The 19,760-nt window shown below is 32.4% G+C and overlaps 9 protein-coding genes and 4 non-coding genes across 13 annotated transcripts in view; 7 read left to right on the forward strand and 6 right to left on the reverse strand.

Annotated features, from left to right (window-relative positions):
- Positions 1 to 987, reverse strand: part of NAEGRDRAFT_65095 (uncharacterized protein) — a gene marked incomplete at both ends in the record, with an annotated part of 6,406 nt that extends 5,419 nt beyond the window's left edge. Inside the window, one exon of the mRNA XM_002679849.1 lies at positions 30 to 987. Within this exon, the coding sequence (XP_002679895.1) occupies positions 30 to 987 (958 nt within the window). The remainder of the gene's footprint in view (positions 1 to 29) is intronic.
- Positions 988 to 1,542: 555 nt separating this feature from the next.
- NAEGRDRAFT_78980 (ras small GTPase) lies at positions 1,543 to 3,131 on the reverse strand (the record flags this gene model as incomplete). The annotated part of the gene is made up of 1 exon (XM_002679850.1): positions 1,543 to 3,131. One exon carries the CDS (start codon positions 3,129 to 3,131, stop codon positions 2,187 to 2,189), a length of 945 nt encoding a protein of 314 aa, XP_002679896.1. The 3' UTR covers positions 1,543 to 2,186.
- Positions 3,132 to 3,310: 179 nt separating this feature from the next.
- Positions 3,311 to 4,592, forward strand: NAEGRDRAFT_78982 (NHL repeat domain-containing protein; the record flags this gene model as incomplete). Its single annotated transcript, XM_002679713.1, has 1 exon — positions 3,311 to 4,592. The coding sequence occupies exon 1, from the start codon at positions 3,870 to 3,872 to the stop codon at positions 4,590 to 4,592; it is 723 nt and encodes a 240-aa protein (XP_002679759.1). The 5' UTR covers positions 3,311 to 3,869.
- A 76-nt stretch (positions 4,593 to 4,668) lies between these two features.
- Positions 4,669 to 5,664, reverse strand: NAEGRDRAFT_78983 (leucine rich repeat domain protein; the record flags this gene model as incomplete). Its single annotated transcript, XM_002679851.1, has 1 exon — positions 4,669 to 5,664. One exon carries the CDS (start codon positions 5,662 to 5,664, stop codon positions 4,669 to 4,671), a length of 996 nt encoding a protein of 331 aa, XP_002679897.1.
- Positions 5,665 to 5,859: 195 nt separating this feature from the next.
- NAEGRDRAFT_t188 lies at positions 5,860 to 5,930 on the reverse strand. The gene has a single exon. It is a non-coding gene; the product is annotated as a tRNA-Gly (tRNA).
- Positions 5,931 to 6,059: 129 nt separating this feature from the next.
- NAEGRDRAFT_78984 (uncharacterized protein) lies at positions 6,060 to 7,111 on the reverse strand. The gene is made up of 4 exons (XM_002679852.1): positions 6,806 to 7,111; positions 6,418 to 6,727; positions 6,258 to 6,373; positions 6,060 to 6,213 (listed from the first exon to the last, which is right to left on the reverse strand). Exons 1-4 carry the CDS (start codon positions 7,104 to 7,106, stop codon positions 6,092 to 6,094), a joined length of 849 nt encoding a protein of 282 aa, XP_002679898.1. The 5' UTR covers positions 7,107 to 7,111; the 3' UTR covers positions 6,060 to 6,091.
- Positions 7,112 to 11,789: 4,678 nt separating this feature from the next.
- NAEGRDRAFT_65102 (uncharacterized protein) lies at positions 11,790 to 12,644 on the forward strand (the record flags this gene model as incomplete). Its single annotated transcript, XM_002679714.1, has 1 exon — positions 11,790 to 12,644. The coding sequence occupies one exon, from the start codon at positions 11,790 to 11,792 to the stop codon at positions 12,642 to 12,644; it is 855 nt and encodes a 284-aa protein (XP_002679760.1).
- Positions 12,645 to 12,858: 214 nt separating this feature from the next.
- Positions 12,859 to 13,596, reverse strand: NAEGRDRAFT_65103 (uncharacterized protein; the record flags this gene model as incomplete). The annotated part of the gene is made up of 1 exon (XM_002679853.1): positions 12,859 to 13,596. The coding sequence occupies one exon, from the start codon at positions 13,594 to 13,596 to the stop codon at positions 12,859 to 12,861; it is 738 nt and encodes a 245-aa protein (XP_002679899.1).
- Positions 13,597 to 13,955: 359 nt separating this feature from the next.
- On the forward strand, positions 13,956 to 14,028 carry NAEGRDRAFT_t183. Its single transcript has one exon. It is a non-coding gene; the product is annotated as a tRNA-Gly (tRNA).
- A 381-nt stretch (positions 14,029 to 14,409) lies between these two features.
- On the forward strand, positions 14,410 to 14,482 carry NAEGRDRAFT_t184. Its single transcript has one exon. It is a non-coding gene; the product is annotated as a tRNA-Ile (tRNA).
- Positions 14,483 to 17,186: 2,704 nt separating this feature from the next.
- NAEGRDRAFT_47482 (uncharacterized protein) lies at positions 17,187 to 18,266 on the forward strand (the record flags this gene model as incomplete). Its single annotated transcript, XM_002679715.1, has 1 exon — positions 17,187 to 18,266. The coding sequence occupies one exon, from the start codon at positions 17,187 to 17,189 to the stop codon at positions 18,264 to 18,266; it is 1,080 nt and encodes a 359-aa protein (XP_002679761.1).
- A 537-nt stretch (positions 18,267 to 18,803) lies between these two features.
- Positions 18,804 to 19,559, forward strand: NAEGRDRAFT_47483 (uncharacterized protein; the record flags this gene model as incomplete). The annotated part of the gene is made up of 1 exon (XM_002679716.1): positions 18,804 to 19,559. The coding sequence occupies one exon, from the start codon at positions 18,804 to 18,806 to the stop codon at positions 19,557 to 19,559; it is 756 nt and encodes a 251-aa protein (XP_002679762.1).
- Positions 19,560 to 19,615: 56 nt separating this feature from the next.
- NAEGRDRAFT_t185 lies at positions 19,616 to 19,687 on the forward strand. The gene has a single exon. It is a non-coding gene; the product is annotated as a tRNA-Pro (tRNA).
- Positions 19,688 to 19,760: the final 73 nt, after the last annotated feature.

Here is a 19,760-nt window from a genome sequence, read left to right on the forward strand (position 1 = left end):
CAGTTCCATTCACACAGCACCATTCTTACATTGAATATTAGCACATGGATCAACTGGACCTGGTGGAGGATTTGGATTGCTTCCATTATTATTAGTATTATTATTACCTGGATTTGGATTAGGTGTTGGACTACTTCCATTATTATTATTATTATTAGGATTTGGATTTGGGTTGCTTCCATTGTTGTTGGTGTTATTATTACCTGGATTTGGATTAACAACTTGATCACAATGAGGACCAGTGAAACCTTGTTGACATTCACATGTTCCATTCACACAAGTACCATTACCACAGTGAATATTAGCACATGGATCAACTGGACCTGGTGGAGGATTTGGATTGCTTCCATTGTTATTAGTATTATTATTACCTGGATTAGGATTAGGTGTTGGACTACTTTCATTATTGTTATTAGTATTATTATTAGGATTTGGATTTGGATTAGGGTTAGGATTTGGGTTGCTTCCATTGTTATTGGTATTATTATTACCTGGATTTGGATTAACAACTTGATCACAATGAGGACCAGTGAAACCTTGTTGGCATTCACATGTTCCATTCACACAAGTACCATTACCACATTGAACATTGGCACATGGATCAACTGGACCTGGTGGAGGATTTGGATTACTGTTGTTATTATTTCCAAGAACTACTTCACAATGAACACCATCAAAACCTTGATTACATTCGCACATACCAGAGGTCATGTTACAAACACCATGACCGCAATCAGAATTATTAGAGCACAAAGGTGCACAGAGAGTATCATTATAATAGTAGCTAAGACTTCCATCGCAGCCACATGTGCCATTAAGACACACCAAATTTACACCATTCATAGTTTGATTGAGTACATTATCATAGAAAGGATAATTACACTCAGAATCATTTTGGCACCCTTTCACTACAAAGCCATTAAGCAACAGCAGTGTAGAAAACAGGGACACCAAAGCAAATACAAAAGTTAGCCTTGTTGTCTGCATATTTTTTCTTGAGGTCATCTATAAGCAAGGAGCAAAAAATACTTAAAGGCTTTGGAATGCAGTTGTGACAGTTTGTGTAGACATCATCGCGGCCTTAATATGAGCATGGATTACCTTAACGGGAGCGGTTTTGAGCATTAAGATTATGCGCAACCATACAATGAACTTGTGTGTAACGTTGAAATGCACCTCTTGGTTCCTAGTAACGGATCAGCTAATTTAAGTTGTTGATTCTTCTACTTCCTTAATATAAGCTTCATTCTAATAAGCAATAGATGTAATATATTCATGTAAGTGGACCTTGTTTGACAATGAGAGACTTTTGTCCATGAAAAACGCGGAAAGCTCAAACCTTGGTGTATAATGCCTCAATTTTTCACTGAGTTGGTCCATCAAAATATTGACATTAAGGAAGATTGAGTTCGAATCCACAATGCAAACAAAGGAAACCAAATTAAAGAACTTGGGTTGATCTTTGTAATTATCATCATTGAGCAATCTATTTTTACCAATTCAGAAAAAATACAATGAACGAGAGAAACAAGGGCAGATTTGGCGTAAAAACCAATCAAACACTCAAGTTTAGTCATCAATTAAATGTAGAAAGAGAGAAGGGATGTATATTTGAATGGCAAGATGTCTCGGGACTCTACGGAAGACAACATGTAGTCTCTCATTCACTTGATAAACATAGAAGATGGGAATTGGTCCCAGAAGATGGTGATCAAGAAACCTCTTCTTCTTCTTCGCAATTCGAAGAGAAACAAGAGAGAAAGGAAAAGAACAAGGATGACAAGAGAGAGGACTTTCAGAGAAAGACTGATAAAAGTAAACATACTAAACGTTTGGAGAGAAAGGAACAAAACAAACAAGCAGCAATTTTGGAAAAGCAAAAGGAATCCCAGGCTCAAACTCAGCCACCAGAACACCAACAAGATGATGAAAAAGTTGTTAAAATTTACACATCAGGTTCTCAAATTAGAGGTAATTTGACTGCTGACAAGGCTCCGGATTTGAATATTTATGTTCCTGAGAATGAAGGTGTTAGAATGAAGAAGGGACAAAATAGACATCGTGAAAAGTATATTTACGGTGGAGATGTTGAACCTAGAAGAGAAAAGAAGGAACAATTTGTGAAGAGTATTTTTTTGTAATCAATTAATTAGATAATATTACAATAATTATTATAGAGTATTCTACTAGCAAAGAATACACTTTTTATCTTTCTTTCGATGGCTAGTATGAGTTTCAAAGCTTTTTATAACTTGAACGAGTCTGTGATATCTAATTAGAATACTGAAGGCATTGGAAACTGTTTCATTGTGTGCAGCGGATGCCATGATAATGGGACAATACTTTAGTTTCGGATTTCTTGTGAAAATTTCATAAACATCCTTCAAGTTAAATTGATATGCTGAAGAATCAACATCAACCTTATTCACAACAATGACATAGGATTTGTACATTTTCTTCTCCTTAAAATTTGATTTTAGAACCTCCTCTAGCTCTGTAAGAGATTGTCTATCATTTATCGAACAAACTAACATGAAACACTCTCCAAATTTATATTCCATTCCAAAAGAGAAAGAATCCTCAATAACTAATCTCGTAGGATAATCATCAACAATGGCATTCTTCCATGTAGTTTCCTCAATAGTTGGATCTATCTTTACTCCATCAAAATAGTTCATGACATATTGAACTGTCAGAGCTGTCTTTCCAACATTTGCTATTCCACCAACGAATATTTTGAAATCAGCTTGTCCGTAATAATTCTTATTATTTGATTCCTTTTCAAGTTGCAAACTCTTATAATTCTCCTTAAACTTGTGCATTAATTGAGCGTATCGACTTCTGTTACTCATTGTTGATGGCCATGGTATTTCTTCATCTTGTTTTGCCAATACTTCCTCTGTCCATTCCCGATGAGAGAGTCTTGCCCAACCCATCACTAAATACCTCCAATAACCATCCTGTAAATATTGATCAATTGGAGAGTCTTTCTTGAATGAGAGAGCCATCGAACAAGCTGCCTTACTTCTCATAGTTTCACCTTCCTTGTATTTAAAATTCAAAGGCTCTTGATTCAGACCACAATAATTCAAAATGATAATAATTAATTCATCGGGCAATCTGTTCGTCATATTGTATCAAAGTTAATTAAATCCTTATATTTAAATAAATTAATAATAATTATATAATATCAAATTAGACAATTAATAGTTTCATTTTTTAAAGTTCATACAACAACAAATGATTTGAGATGTGTATTAATTATCTTGATACATTTAATCTTCAATAATTAATATTACAAAAAACAACATGAAGAGAAGCAGGTTCGGAATATCTTCTTCACCAACTTCACTTTCCGAAGAAGAACAAGAAGAACAAAAACACACCAATCTTGGTAATGATGATGAAGAATTTCAACTAGTAACTTTGTCTTCTCCTTCCAATGAATATGAATCAAAACAAAAGAAGGCTAAATATGATACCAATGAATTAATTAATATTACTCATGATGATTATAATTATAATAATATTACAAGAGTAATTCTAATTGATTTGATGGAAATATTAAATACAAATCATCATCAATTAATTAATAATTCAAATAATTCACAAATGGAAGAAATTAAATTCCTCTTCAACAAATTAAGGAGGAAAATGAATGGTGGTGATTTTGTAGAACGTGCCTTCTCAACAAACTTTCATCACTCGAGGACAATTATTGGAATGGAGAATGAAGAAGAGGAAAAGTTTACATTGTGAAAATTTGTTACAATTCGAAATTGGTATTTGTGAGTGGAACAGATGAATCAAAATTAGTGGTCTATAGTTTGGATGATTACAAATTCATTAAAACTATTGAATTGGAAACAATGCCAACTAATTTATGTATTGAAGAATGGGATAAATATTCGAATGATATTATCATTTCTGGAAATAATACTCATGTTTACAAGTATAGTTTAGAGGAATGTATGAAATCAAAACCGAAACCATTGTGGATTTGTGATAAGATTAATTCACCAAATGGAATAATATCTGTCAGTGATAGGAATAATTCAAACGAAAATTATAGAAAAGAGACCTCTCTTCTCTATGTTTGTGATATGTTTACTGAATTGATTAGCATTGTCAAATCACAAACAGGACAAGTCATTGGAAATATATCTCTGCTAAGTGAAATGATTAATGTATCCTGTCCATGGAGTATTGGAATGAATAATTTGGGACAATTCATAATTAGTGGTCTACAAAACTCTAGCAAACATATTATTGAAATAATTGAGAGACAATTCGATCAAAAAAAGAATCAATACGAGTGGAAATCTATTAAAGTCATTGAGAACGAGGAAGACAAGTTAAAATATCCTTTCGGACTTGTGGTAGATAGTGTATCTTTGAATATCATTGTATGTGATAGTTTGAATCACAGATTAATGGTATTCAAACAAGATGGAACTCTGTTAAAAGTATTTGGATCGAAAGGAAGGGAAACTTTTCAATTATCAACACCTATGGGTCTCTGTATTAACAAATTGAATGGAGAATTACTCGTGGCAGATTCAGAAAATCATCGAATATTATGTTACAAATAAGTGATATTTAATGTACATTTTCTGAATTCAGAAAAATAGATTATTAGAATAGATAGACTATAGAATAGGCACATATTTAATGTAAGAGACGAGTCAAGTGTTTCATTCCCTTCACATACTTCACTCCTTCTTCCCCTATTCTGTTGAAACTAATATCAAGAAGTCTCAATTGTTTCATTTCACTAATAGATTTGGCACCTTCAGGACCAATTCTATTTCCATCAATTCTAAGATCAGTCAAGTTTGGCATTTGACTAATAGCCTTTGCTCCCTCATCTCCAATTTCATTATAACAAATATTGAGTGTGGTTAATTTATCTAGTTCACTTATAAAAATTGCTCCTTCTGACCTTAGAGAATTAGTATAGGCTTTCAGATAAGTCAATTGCTTCATTTGGCTAATGGATTTTGCACCTTCAGCACCCAAATTATTTCCACAAATGTCAAGTTTAGTTAAATTTTTCATTTCACTGATACTTTTGATTCCTTCTTGATCTATATTACTGGAACTGATATTGAGGAACGTTAAATGATCCATGCCACTAATTGATTTTGCACCTTCTGCGCAGAGATAATTTGCACTAATATCAAGTTCAGTCAATTTAGTCATTCCACTAATTAATTTTGCACCTTCTGTACCAATTTGACTCGAGTCAATGTATAGACTAGTTAATTGCTTGAATTCACTGACGATCTTTGCTCCTTGCAACCCAATTTCATTTCCGCCAACACAAAGTTTAGTCAAATTTCGCATTAGGCCAACAAGCTCCAAATACTTAATATCAAACACTTCCTCTACGGAAATAAATTTCAGAGATGTAAAACTCTCCAAAAATTGACTTTTCCTAACAGCATTGAATTTGCTATCGGTAATGTTTTTGAATTCAATTGAAAGTTTTGCACGTTCATTGATCACATTTAAAAATTGCTTTGAAATGAGGGAACACTTGTACAAGATGAATTTTGGATTTTCAATATAGGATATTATTTCAAAGCAAACATCATCAGAAAATATTTCCTTCTTGCCGAGTTCGGTTTGCTGAGACAAAGGGGTTTCAACAAGTTCACTCATTTTTTTTGAGATGTCAAATTTCATGGAAGGTCATTTTTCTATAGAAGTATGGTATTGATCCAGAGCTTAATATCTCAATGAATACTTGATAAAATCTCACGAAAAAAGAGAATATCGTAGAATAACATGTCGAGATTATGATGTACAAAATTTAAGTAATGGTATTAAAAAATCGTTTGAATAAAAAATAATTTCTGCGTCGACCGGGAATTGAACCCGGGTCACGGCGATGGCAACGCCGTATTCTACCACTAAACCATCGACGCTTCTTATTATGCATCAATTGTATGTCACTGTGAAAGTATTATTAAAGTTCGGAAATATCTTTTGGGCAATGAATTTGAATTATTTGTGAAATATTCATTTTCGATTAATTTTAAACAATCCACTTGATATTTCAAAAATTCAATATATTTACTATTTAAATTTAAGCAGTAACATTGAACAAGGCATGAGTTTCAGCCAAAATTCTGCTGTTTGGATGCTTAGAACCGCATTCACCTTCACAAGCAGCAGCAACAAATTCGTAAGTACCAACTCCCCAAGAGACTAGAATTGAAAATTAATAATTGTCAAATATCATAAATACATACTGTTGTTGTTTGGATCATCTTGAGCTTGGATTTGGATTTGAATTTCAAAAGTACCTGGTTGGAAACCTTCAGCAAGCAATTCTCCACCAGAAATATCACCAGTGACTGGACCATTACTAATATATTTGATTAATTGTAACTGTTAATCAAAATTACTTACACTTCGAAAGCAAGTTCACCAGTACCAGTTTGATTGTAGACTCTCAATTGAGAAACAGCAGTGAAAGTAGTACCCTTTGGAGCAGATTGTGGAACAACTCTAGTATTGAAGAATTGAGCACAAGTTGGGAGCTTGCAGTTGTGAACTGGACAGATACCAACTAATTGACAACCATAGATAGCATCCAAATCAGCCTTCTTGATCAAGTTAATGAATTCTTCAACACCCAAATAATCACAGACCAAGTTACAGGCAGCAATAGTGAGGGAACCAAAGTTGGACAAGTATGAGCACAAGACACCACAACTTCCTATTGTTTTTGTATCAAAAAAGATTGTGTGAAAAGAATTGACAATTCTCAGTAAACTGTTCATGTGAAAAAACTTACCAATAACACCAGAGTTCAAGATAACGTTCAACAATTGGTTAATAGTTTGATCCAACAATTGAATACACATTGGACACAAGGAGAAACCAGCCTTTGGCAAGGTAACCTTGGCACCAGTTTGCTTGACGGAGAAATTCAACAACTTTTGAGTCAATTGTTCATCCTTCAAAATATTTTCACGGATTTCATTCTTCAATTGTTGGAAAGTAGTTGGTTGGTGATGATTACGAATAGCCATACAGAATGGTGTAACGTAAATTGCCAAAATCATGGCAACCAAGAGGATTTGAGTAATCTTCATCTTAGTGTTTTTGTTTTTTTTTTGAATCAAAATTGTTTTCCTTGCCACAATTCGCTAATCGCCCCGCCATCTCGCTGCGATTTTGCCTCTGCATTACGGTTGGCGTTGATTACGGCCAGTGTTCTGTTGGGTCATTTTGGAATCATTGGCTTGTTCTCTTCCTTGTCTTCTTCGACAAAAGCTTTGTTGTGTTTGGTTGGAAGAAGATAGAAAGTGGTGGCACGTTCGATAAATGGAGATTTTCAGGTTAGATCTATCAACAGAAGAAGAGATGAAAGGAAGAGGATCGTATTTGAGAAGAGAGGTGGACTCTGTGAATGTATGGGTAATTCGGAGTCTTTGGAAACAATGTTGCAGCAAGGAAGAAGTTACGGAACCATTCACATGTGATTTGATTGGTGGAATATTGAAAGATGACACTTATTCCGGTCAATATTTTGTATTCAATAAAAATAATGAATGGCGCCATTGGTTTCTACTGCTTGCCTTTACAGAAATTGCTCCATGACAAAACTCTTGTTCTGAAATATTTGGAATTCGCTTGTGTGAATTTGAAATATTTCACATCAGTGATATCCAAGATATTTTCCATATTCAAGGTGGTTTTTAAATATCAGAAATATTTGAATTTATCCCTTTCCCGCCCTCAACAAAAAATCTTCATCCTTATTTGTGCGTTCAAGAGAAGATTCAAATATATTTGAGTTGATTTTTTTCACACAAAGAAGATGTGAAAGAGATTTTTTTTCTTCAAGTTTATTGGATTTAAGATGGAGTTTGGTTTTTTGTTTAATATTCGAAAGTGAGGAAGAAAAAGCAGGAATTTCGAATAATAGAAAAGAAATTCATCACTTTCAAGAATTATTTAAAAAAATGAATTATACACCATAGCCATTCCTCCTCCAATTCCTGCAATGTTCTCTTCTGATGATTTTGTTATGAAATTCTATCCTATTTCCATGAGGAAAATGATGGAAAATTTATTCTACTGAATTGTTCGTTTATTTCCAAGCAGTGGATGAAGAAATTCGGACAGATTTCAATTCAATATTTGAAATAGATTCTCTACTTCATTGGCAAGGTGTTAATTTGCAAAAAGTTGAATGTGAAAAAATTCGGAAAGATTTCAATTAATATTCTAGAAAAAATCAATTTTTGGAATGTTTTGGGAAATTTGGAATTTATTTGAAAGATTTTGCAAAGTTTCATGAAATAATTAAAATGATGAAAAATTTAAAAAGTCTTTCTATTGGAAATGATTCTATTGGAGAGGAGGATTTGAAATTTATTGGAGAAATGAATCATTTAACTGAACTTGTTTGACTGACGATAAAGAATGTTGGACCCAGTTAGCTATGCATGAATTCCGAGTTAGATTGGAGTTAGATGATAAACATCTTCATCTAAAGGACATCTGCATACCATCCATGGAATTTGGTGCTCTCACTTTGAAAGTATCATGCTTTGTGTTTATATTCATAATGTTTCTAATAACAAATTGAGATATTACAACCGAATGAAGACCTCTTTTACTCAATATATATTGTTTGGATGTGTTACTATCTACTATAAGGAGCTTATTGGTGGTATTTCTATGGATTTAAAGACAAAGAATTTCGAAACTGTCAATTATCCCTTTGGATGAATTTACTCACTCATAAAAAATTGAAACCAAGATGGACCTAATGGCTAATTGGTAATATCAATTAAAAGGGTCATATTATCACAACACATACTAAACACTATCTAGTGTATGATGTCAAACGTTTTTTTTGATGATTGGGCAGCAATCATGAAAAAGAGCTTGATCAAAATTTGGCAAGCATCCAGAGAATACAAATAATCCTTACACTAATGAATAAATTGCACAACTGATTCAAATGTCACAATTTTTATATTTTACTATGGACCATTTTCCTGAATTCATATTTCGAATGCAAAACCCAGGAACTGAACCACCTTATTGGTGAATCTGCATGGAACCTGCAATTGAAGGATACAAATCTTTATTGAATAAAACTCGATAATTCCGAGAAATTGATTGGTGGTTGGATATGATATAGTGTTTTGTCTCTTCTTTGAGGTTTGTTTCTTGTTAACTCTACTTGAGATTCGAATAACTATTTGAGCATCACAAATTTGGAATTGAGGTTGCTTATTAAAGGTATCAGACCATTGATAATTCTTTGTTAATTTACAATCGGAAACAACTCCATTCCTCATAAACATTCAACATATTTTAATTTTTATTTCATCAATGGAAAATAAACATATTTCCTTAACAATTCAAAAAAAATGAACAACACTAAGCGTACCCCTCGGTTTGTAAAGCCGTTAGCTTTGGTTAATAAAATTGAAGATCAAGGCTCCTCCAACAACAAGCGTTCCTTTGAAAACCCTGTAGGCGAAATGTATTCGGAGGCGACACTATTTGATTGTGAATCAACAGACTTATTTTCATGTGTTTCATTGCCACCTAAAAGACGGTTGGTAGAATCGTCATTGCTTAATACTTTTGAAGATACAGATTCTTTTGACAGACCTATTATTGAGAAATCGTTAGAAATAGTACCTAATACCTCCATTGAAATTAAATGTAATATAGGAAACATACCATCTCTGGACATGAACAGAACAGTCGATCTACTTTCTGATAAAACAATAACAAATGATGATACAAGTGCAAGCAACTTGAGAATAGATATAATATCAAAAATCAGTTTGGATACTGTTATTTACCGTGATAATATGAATAATAGAAAAAATGTGTTGAATAATTACACTCAGCTCCTTCAGTTCGTTAATGATTGCCCTAATCTTAATGTTCTTGGAAATACGAAAGCTGCCTTTCACATTCAAGTAGAAGGGTATGCCAGAACTGGAAAGACAACTCTTTCATCAGTAGTTCTTCCTTATTTACTATCAAAATACAAATACAATACCTATTCGAAATATAGAACAATACTAATCAATACCAGAAATTTTGAAAGGACTTGTTTATTTGGTGATTACATTCTACAAACCTTGCAATTCGAACTGAAGGTTCCACCACCACAATTAAAACCTTTCACACAGGCTTACTCATTTTGGCCTAATTGGTTAGCAAAACATTTAGATCCTCAAACTTTTTATTTTTTTTGCTTAGATGATATTCAATTATTGAACGAAAATGAAATGCATGAAGCAAAATGCTTTTTCAAATCAGGTTTTAATCCTGAGAATATGGTTGCCATTGTTACTGGTTCTTCACAGTCAATGTTCTTGAAGAGAATTGCTTCTGTGAGGTCGAATGGTTTTTCCTTAAATGAATGTGTTAGCAAATATGTTATTCCGAAAGAGATCACATTCAATGAAATTCAAGAAACAGTAACAGCTTTAAAATCAATTAATCAAAATGGATCCCTTACCGTTGATCATATCAAGCAATTGAAAATTGTTTTTCGAGAAATTCTTCCATCTCATCTATCAATACTTCATCATGAAAAGGAGTATTCAGTAGAAAAATTGGTTAAGGAATACCAAGGAATTTACTTGAAGGATTTTCCATTTCTGAAAAGTTATGAATTAACTGAATCTGACAAACGAATAATCAAATTTCTACTAAAGGGAGATTTTTCACATTTGGAAGGAAATCAAAGAATTGCTCCTGAGGGACTTTTTTTCTATATCGAGAAAAAAGAAGATGGCGAGTACAGATTAAGGGATCTAGTGTTGGACAAGATGTTACACTTTTGTTTCCAAATAGATCCCACATTCGGTAAGGTTATAAGAAAGGATAATCTATCTGAAACTTTTTATTATGATTTCTTTCTTTTACTTCCTGTCTCAGAATTTGGCAAAACACTTTCTAAAAATATATTCTTTCTTAATAGGTTGACTTATCCATCCTTCACTCCAAATACTAAGCAAATCAGTAGAATGCGTAATGCTTTACTAAAAGAAGCAAAATATCATTTCACAATTGACAAAACATTCCATTCAATTATTATTGGAGTGAGAAATCATGTGCTAAACAACATTCCCAATTCATCAGTTGTTTGCAACTTGTTTTTGACTCATTGGTTCAATAATTCCATTTCACAATTTCATTCATTTCTGGAAGACCTCATAGAAGTCAATTCAATCAACCTTAAAGCTTGTAAAGCACAAAAAAACAAATCAAAAAAAAATAGGAAATGGAAATGATAATATTCAGGTAGATGAGAATGCGATGGGCTATTGTTTCAGTATGGTTCAATAAATGACATTTCAACTTGTTGATACCTTTCGAATATTCATTTTAGAAATTATTTAAAAAAAATAATCAAATACGAATCACCATTCGCCTCCAATTCCACCAATTCCACAATATTCTCTGATGATATTTGTTATGAAATTCTATCCTATTTCCATGAGGAAAATGATGGAAAATTTATTCTACTAAATTGTTCGTTAATTTGCAAGCAGTGGATGATGAGTGTGAAGAAATTCGGAAAGATTTCAATTAATATTAGAAATAGACTTTCGGATTCATTGATAGAAACAATCAAGAGAAATCAATTTTTGGACTGTTTTGTGAAATTTGGAATTTATTCGAAAGATTTTGTAAAGTTTCATGAAATAATTACAATGATGAAGAATTTAAAAAGTCTTTGTATTGGAAATGATTCTATTGGAGAGGAGGATTTAAAATTTATTGGAGAAATGAATCATTTAACTGAACTTGAATTGTGTGAATGTTTGACCGGAGATAAAGATATTAGACCAATTAGTAGAATGTCTCAATTGACTAGATTAAATATTAGTAAGAATGTAAAGTATCATTTAAGCGATATCATTGAATTGAAGCAATTAAAAATACTAGAAATTGGAGAAAATTTCATAGGAGATGAACAAGTTGAACTACTTTCCAATCAATTGAAACAATTGACCATTTTACGAATTAATAATAACTTGATTCATTCGCAAGGGGCTGAACATTTGAGTAAATCGGATCAATTGACTGAATTAGATTTAAGTGGAAATGCTTTAAATTATACAATTGGCTATGAAATTGCAAAAATTGAACAATTGAAAACTCTTCACCTTAGCAAACTTTCAATATATCAAATGGGATCAAGACGTCCAGTTGGATCAAGATTGAGTTCACAATTTGGACAATTATTTCAATTGACCAGTCTTAGTATAAGTAATACTAATATTGGAGATGAGGGAGCCAAAGAAATTAGTAATTTAACACAATTGACTGAACTATATGTACATGGAGCTGGAATTGGAAATACAGGAGCCAGATCATTAAGTGTTTTACATCAATTGGCCAAACTAGATATCAGTACTAATCAAATTGGAGATGAGGGAGTTAGATTATTCAAACAATTATCAAAATTAACAGAACTTGTTGTGTTTAATAATAGAATAGGAGATGTTGGAGCACAACTAATAAGTGAAATTCCTCAATTGACCAATCTTGATGTTAATAACAATCAAATTGGAAATGAAGGGGCAAAATCAATGGAAATCAAATTGATGATCAAGGAGCTAAATTATTATGTGAAATGAATCAAAGAAAAATTGAACTTTATGGAAATAATATTAGTAATGATTTCAATTATTTAATTGAATTATTGAGCTGATTTTAGGAATTTGTGATAACTCCAGCAGTCAGTCTGGCTCCTTAACCCTATTTAATTCTTGTTAGAGGAAAGGGCTGGAGCTATTCTTTTGATAATAGTTTAAATTGTCAAGATCTTTTAAACTTTGAAACTTTGAAAAATCATTGAATGAAACATTTTCCAATGGATGATGATTCCAAATCAATATCTGAATCTGGATTTCTAAATGCTATTGATTTGATAAGTAGTTCTAAAATTTTATCAAAATCATATCCTCTCACTGTTGATGATTCCATATAAGAAATTGCTCCAATTTTCTTTGCAAAATCAATGCCGTCCTTTGGCGAGACAGTTAGTGTATTTCTATTTCTATAATTCCTCAAATCAGTCATACATCCCATTACTACATATGGAGTTTGAGGAGAGAAGTGAGAAATTAAAGGTAAAATCTCCTTTTCAATTGTAATAAAATCAGGACACTGATCAATGGTTGGAATATTGATTTGTTGTTGATCATCAAAATTATGAAATGTGCTAAAACACAAACAATACAGATCCACATCCAATAATGCATTATCTACTTCTGAATTGTTATCTTCACCGGGAAATCTGCTATATTCACATAATTTAACAGTTGCAATTTTAAGATTATTCAATTTTGATGAGTATTGAAATTGATATTCAGAATTGGAATCCCACGTGTTATGAATTAATGGAATAGTCAACAAATTCTTTTGAATTATACTTGATTTCCCACAAGATTTTGATCCAATAAACGTCACTTTAAAAATTGGCAATTTTCTTCTAATTTTCTTCATATTCAACACATCCTGATCCGAAACATTCTTTCTAATAAACTCCTCCGATCTAAAACATGATAAATTCGATGAAAATTTCATTTCTGAAATTAAATATTCAAATTTCTTCCTTTCTGAACTAAAATTTTTCTTCCCAACTTGATCGCACAATAATGAATATTTCATCATGGTTAATAAATTAATTTTCCTCTCATTCATCAATTGTAAATTCTGCTCCGAAAGAAATCTTTCATTGACACATTGTGTTAGGACAAAATTCGAATTAATTATTCGGAAGGACAAGATTTCTTCAAAGGGAAGAAAATTCAAAATAGAAAAAATAATTTCAGAGGGAAGAGATGAAAGGTGGCTTGTTAGGTTTTGTTGCATTTTTTTTTGAGAGTTTTTTTTACTTTAAAGTGCTTTACAATAGGTTTTACAATGAATGTGACGAATAAGGAGAGACTGTAGCTCAGATGGGAGAGTATTCGTTAACCCAACGAATGGTCTTAGGTTCAAATCCTAACTGTTTCTCTTTTTTAGGATTTCTTAATTTCGAAAGCAAGAAACCATACCACTACAAATCCATTAACACAATTTACAAATATACCAGCAACCCTTTCCAACCATACGTAAAGGGTGCACCACATTACAAAGATATCAAATGTAGAATTTATTATTGTCATTCAATTCAAAATTGAAATTGACACATCGCTCTCTATCAATAAAATTCTAACGTAGCTCTTTCAATAAACGTTGCTATAATTAATTTATTTATTTACAATTTTCATTCCAGTTTTTCTTTTAGTTTTATTGAATGTGTATCAATTTCAATTTTGAATTGAACGAGACATTAATAACGCAACGTTCTTTGCTTTTTTAAAGTATGATTAAGGGATTAATCCTTGGATATAAGCTGGCGTAGCTCAGCCGGTAGAGCGTTGGTCTAATAAGCCATTGGTCGCCGGTTCAATCCCGTCCGTCAGCAGATAATTTTGCCTTTCTTAAAAAAAGTATTGTTTTATTGTAGCCACAAATGTCAATAAAGTTAAAGGAAATAATATGGTATGCTCCAGAGAGGGAACAATTTCAGATTTCAATTTTGGCAGAATTCTCAAAGCGTCTCCAAACAGCAATTCATATTGTTTCATCTTCTCCTCAGAAGCATGCCAAATAGTGCGTGCATTCAACAAGTAAGGAAACCACCAATAAACACATTGCATTACCATAAATAATGTCAAATATAAACTATAAATGATTTTAAATGTCATTATTTGATTGTTGCTGTCAGAACTCAAATAAATGGCAGCAATTAAGTGAGGAAATGAATTGATCCAACTTGTCAAAATATAACCATTATGTGAAACAATTCCTAGTTTAATCCTTTTGAATGATGACAGAAGGGAGGTAATTCCAATTGCCAAACTGCCAACTCGTAGACAAACAGCAATATTTGAAATAGTTTCGCATACATTCGTATTGTTTTTTTCGAATGGATAAACTAATATTATTTCAACAAAACCATTTAATTTCATTTTCAATCAAATTCAATCAATTTTTGATAAAACACTTTGAAATTAAAAGATTTTGATTTGATACCAATGATATCCGATCTTTTTCATTTTTTAATTCAGGAGTTATTAAAAGAAAATTGGAAATTTCATATTACCCAACTCCATTGATCAATTTTTACAATGGATAAAATTTCATTTGATTATTGGATTCTTTATCCGCATTGAATTTAATCGGCTTAAAAAAAAGGGAAAATCTGAAGCTCATCCTCACATCATTGAAATGTTGTTTGTGATGATCATGTAACAAGAGAGAATAATCATCGGGTTAAATGTGTAGTGAATCTTATTGTTGTTGTTCATATTATTTTGATTGGACGGCTAATTGGAAAATTGATTCTCTAGAATTTAGAAATATATTATTATTATGATGATGATGAATTAAATAATTAAGCCTCTGATGATGATGATGATCAAATTAGCCTTTTAGGATATGTTGTCTATTAACTGATAATTTGGCGTCATCAAAATGTTTGTGTTGTATCATCTACAGTTGGGAAGATCATATGATTTTGTATGAGCCTCTTCTCATCTACAGTAAATACATTGGAACAACAAGAACTACAGTTTCAACAACAATAATTCCTCTCTACATTTCCGTAATTAAACAGTCTATCCTTTTAAGATGATGCACTTGCACCTCATCAAAATAATCAAAATATAATTTGGTAATAATTTCTAATTAATTATGATGAACAAGGAATACTCAAAGACTGTTTCCACTGTATATGACTAATTCAAAGTCGTTGTATTAGATGATCATCATCTTGTGTATCATCATGATTGTAATCTTCTTCATTATATTATTGATGAGAAGAATCGATTCGGAATGATCCGAAGAAAGAAGTTAATGGCGAAACACAATATTAGTGTAATCACCGAATGGAAATAATGTTATCAATATTAATTATTGGATAGTTACGATTGTTGCCATTCATAACTGGATGTTACTTCGTTTTTCGGCAAGCACCAACAATTTTGGTGAATCATGCTTTAACTAGTAAATGATTGCATTTTGCCAAGTATTTCTGCACTGACATACATAATTAGATAGTGAAACTAACAATTTGAAACAATTGGAAATGATTCGTCATGGTTTACAATGTTTTCTCACTGTTTGTCAAACATGGACTGCATACATGACTAGCCAATTCAGAATTTTTATAATAACGACAAGTATGATCTGGTTTACTGTCATTAATGAAACAAGATCCTCTTCATTCTAGAATAGTCATCTGATATTCGTTGATGGGTCTATTCGAATGGCAACTAGAAAGAGGAGTTATCAAATAATAATTGAGCAGTGGTAGTAGTTATATAATTCGCTCCATGAAAATGTGATGAGATCATCTCACGTACTTTGTCGTTGCTTTAACAATCCTTAATAGGTATTTCATTGAGATTTATAATATTATTTACAAGATTTTTTACAATTTCCTCGCTCGGGTTTCGTAAGCTCACAAAACAACGACTACGAAGGAAAATATTAAAAGGACGAAACCAATAACTAGAATTGACCAACTTTTGAGGATGTTTGAATAATATATTTATCCATTGCATAAGTGTTGATACAAACGGCATTTTACAAAAATAACAGAGCTGCCTTCAATAATCTCAATAATTTGACAACTTTTTCCAGTAACAACCAATAAGGGATGGGCACAACACAACCTGTCATAGACGAATCTTCTAATTCAATAGCCCACAATGTGCCTGTCAGGGTTTTTCCAAGCCTTTGGACCTTGTTTGAATTAATCCTCTGTTGTCAATTGTCTACAATCTTTAGGCGGTAGTTTCTCAAAGTTAGAAGAAGCGTTGTTTTTGACATCAGCTCTCACCGTTTTTTCTATGGAAAATTCAATATTTATTTCGCGACCTTCGTGCATTTTACTTGATTGGAGTTGCAACATTTTGTATCAACACAAGCTTTTGGTGGTGAATGCATTTCGTCTTGTTTCAACAGCTTCCTTTCCACAGCAAAAGTTTCGAATTACACAATCATGCAAACTTTGCGTTAAATAGCTTGCTGAGAAATGCAGAACTTTATCAAAAAGAAAGCGACCCTCACAAACGCTCACAAAAACTCTTAACAAATCACCAGAAACGAAACCCAACTTGAAAATGTTGAATCAACAAGATTGCATTCTTCCACAAGAAACAACAAACTGCTTCTCAAGAGAATTATTCAGCATTCTCTCCACAAGTGACCACAATGAAATCCTGAATATTTGCATGAATAATGTTGATCCTTCTCTTACTTGCGTTTCGAATAATACGTTCCCATTACTATTTGAAAATCAAACAACACAACAACTCTCACCTGTTAACAACAACAACAATATGACGAACAACGCTTCCTCTGTTGCTCTTTCACCTTCTCTCAATTGTACCAGTGCAATGATTGAACAAACTAATATTTCACACTCATCTGATACTCACTCCTCACCAAATCCTTCGACCAACTTTCAAACAACTGCTACCAGCAGCAATATTTGCAGTGTTGAATCATCTCCCTTACTGAAATTACTACAACAATCATCTGTGTCTCCTTCCTCCTCACAACCATCCATGTTTGGTCAAGTCAACAATCAAATTGTTGATTCTTCATCCATGTACACAAATTCGATAACAGAAAGCTGTTATCAATTAATTGATGAAGCTTTGAAAGATACACAATCTTCACTTGGTTTGATTTGGAGCAAGTTTGATTCGAATAATACTACGTCGAACTCCAAAGGTATTTGCACAACCAGCAATGTTTCTAATAGAACTGCTGTTAGCACTTCAACCCTTGAACAAATTTATCAGCAACAACAACCAATTGCTAGTTTTGTTGCTTGTGTTTCTAACCAATCATCACACAACAATGGAATGGACATCTTTCCATTTAATCTAGATTCTAATGCTATTAACATGCTAACTAGTGAAAAGAAGAAAAACCTCAAACGAAAACAATCAACCATTGAATCTAATTTACCAACCAAGAAACAAACCATCACTTATGAAATTCTGCCAATGTCCCAAACTGCAATCCCAAGGCCTTCACCAATCCAACATCAATCTTCATTCAATAATAGAATTACCACAACAGATAGAAGAAGAAAATACAAGGTCAGATTTGGTCCAAATATGTTTGATGAAATTTCTATCAAGAAAAATAATGATAAACTTTCAGAAGTTGTTGCTGATGCCAGAAAATAAATTGTATTTATTATAAAAATTAACATGTTAGGGGACTACTCTCGCTCTCTCACACTAATGTTTTTCATGTGGTGATGATTGGTTAGTCTCTCATCAAACTGGTCAACTGTTAACAGTTGGTCAACCAAGTTTTAAATAACATGATATGGGGAAACATTGTCAAAATAGTAAATTTATACTCTTGAGAGTATCGAATCGTCTTTCGGAAATGTTATCCTCCCTTACGACATGAAATGCATTTGCGGTCCGAAAATAGTCCTCTCCGAAACTTCATACTTGAATATAATACTTAATTGTATATTATTTAGTTTACAATATAGTCTAGGACTAGTAGATGTTGTTGTGGAAGACTCCATAATGATCTACTGTATTTTTCAATTCTAAAACAAACAAACAACAATTTCATTTGTAAAAGTTGAAATTGAAAATTTTTCATTTTGATCAAAAACAAAAAAATTATCAGCACATCTTCATGAAGGATTGCACAAAATCAAAATCAAAATATTAATTATATTCACCATCATCATCATCGTCATCATGACCCGATCATTTCTCAAAACAAATGCCAAAGTAGATAGTTGTAAAACAAGTCATCGACAAGATCCGTTCAATTTTACCTCAGAAAATTCATTTAATTTGCAATCATTTGAAGATAAAAAGAAGGTGAATAGAAAGAAGGAACAAAATTCGTATAGAAAATCTTTGAGGAGTACAATGCAATCGTGTGAGAGAATTGAAGAGATTGTTGCTCAGGGATTTGATCAATGCATGTCAAAGAAAAAGTCATCAAAAGGTTTGGCACCACATCACCATATAAAAGTTGTGGAAGATGATTTGGAATATCTTAACATTTTTACAAATATGTTAGACAGACATATTAGAAAGAAGGAACCAATCATGACACACAACTTGCATTTAAAGAGACAATTGAAGGAAAATGTAGATAACAAATTGGAACAATTAAAGCAAGATTTGGAAGAGAAGCAAGATCAGGAATTCTTAGATAAATATTTGGATAAAAGATCCAAGAAGGCTGCCAACAAGTTGAGGAAGAAAATGGAGAGAGAAGGAGAGGATTTCAAGAAGAATATCGTCGAACGTGAGGAATACTTATTGAGGAAAGAAAATGTTACAACTGAGAAAAGAAGTGAAGACTCATTGAACAAATTGAAAGTGAGCTACATTAACAGTCTGACAATTGAGGAAAAGATTGCACTCAAAGAATTGGAAAAGTTCGAACAAACCCAAAGTCCTCAAGTTTTCAAACATTATAGAAAGACTAAATCCAAGTAATGGGAGACTATGCTGACATATGTCATAAAACCTTAATGTTTCAGATTAGAATGTAAGGGACCATGGTCTAGTGGTATGATTCTCGCTTTGGGTGCGAGAGGCCGTGGGTTCGATTCCCACTGGTCCCCTTTCCCATTTTATGTTATGTTTTATTGAGGAATAATTTGTTATGTTTTTTATTAAATTTAAATAAATTAGATT

The sequence above is a fragment of the Naegleria gruberi genome (genome assembly GCF_000004985.1).
Source record: "Naegleria gruberi genomic scaffold NAEGRscaffold_12, whole genome shotgun sequence".
NCBI classification, from domain to species: domain Eukaryota; phylum Heterolobosea; class Eutetramitea; order Acrasida; family Naegleriidae; genus Naegleria; species Naegleria gruberi.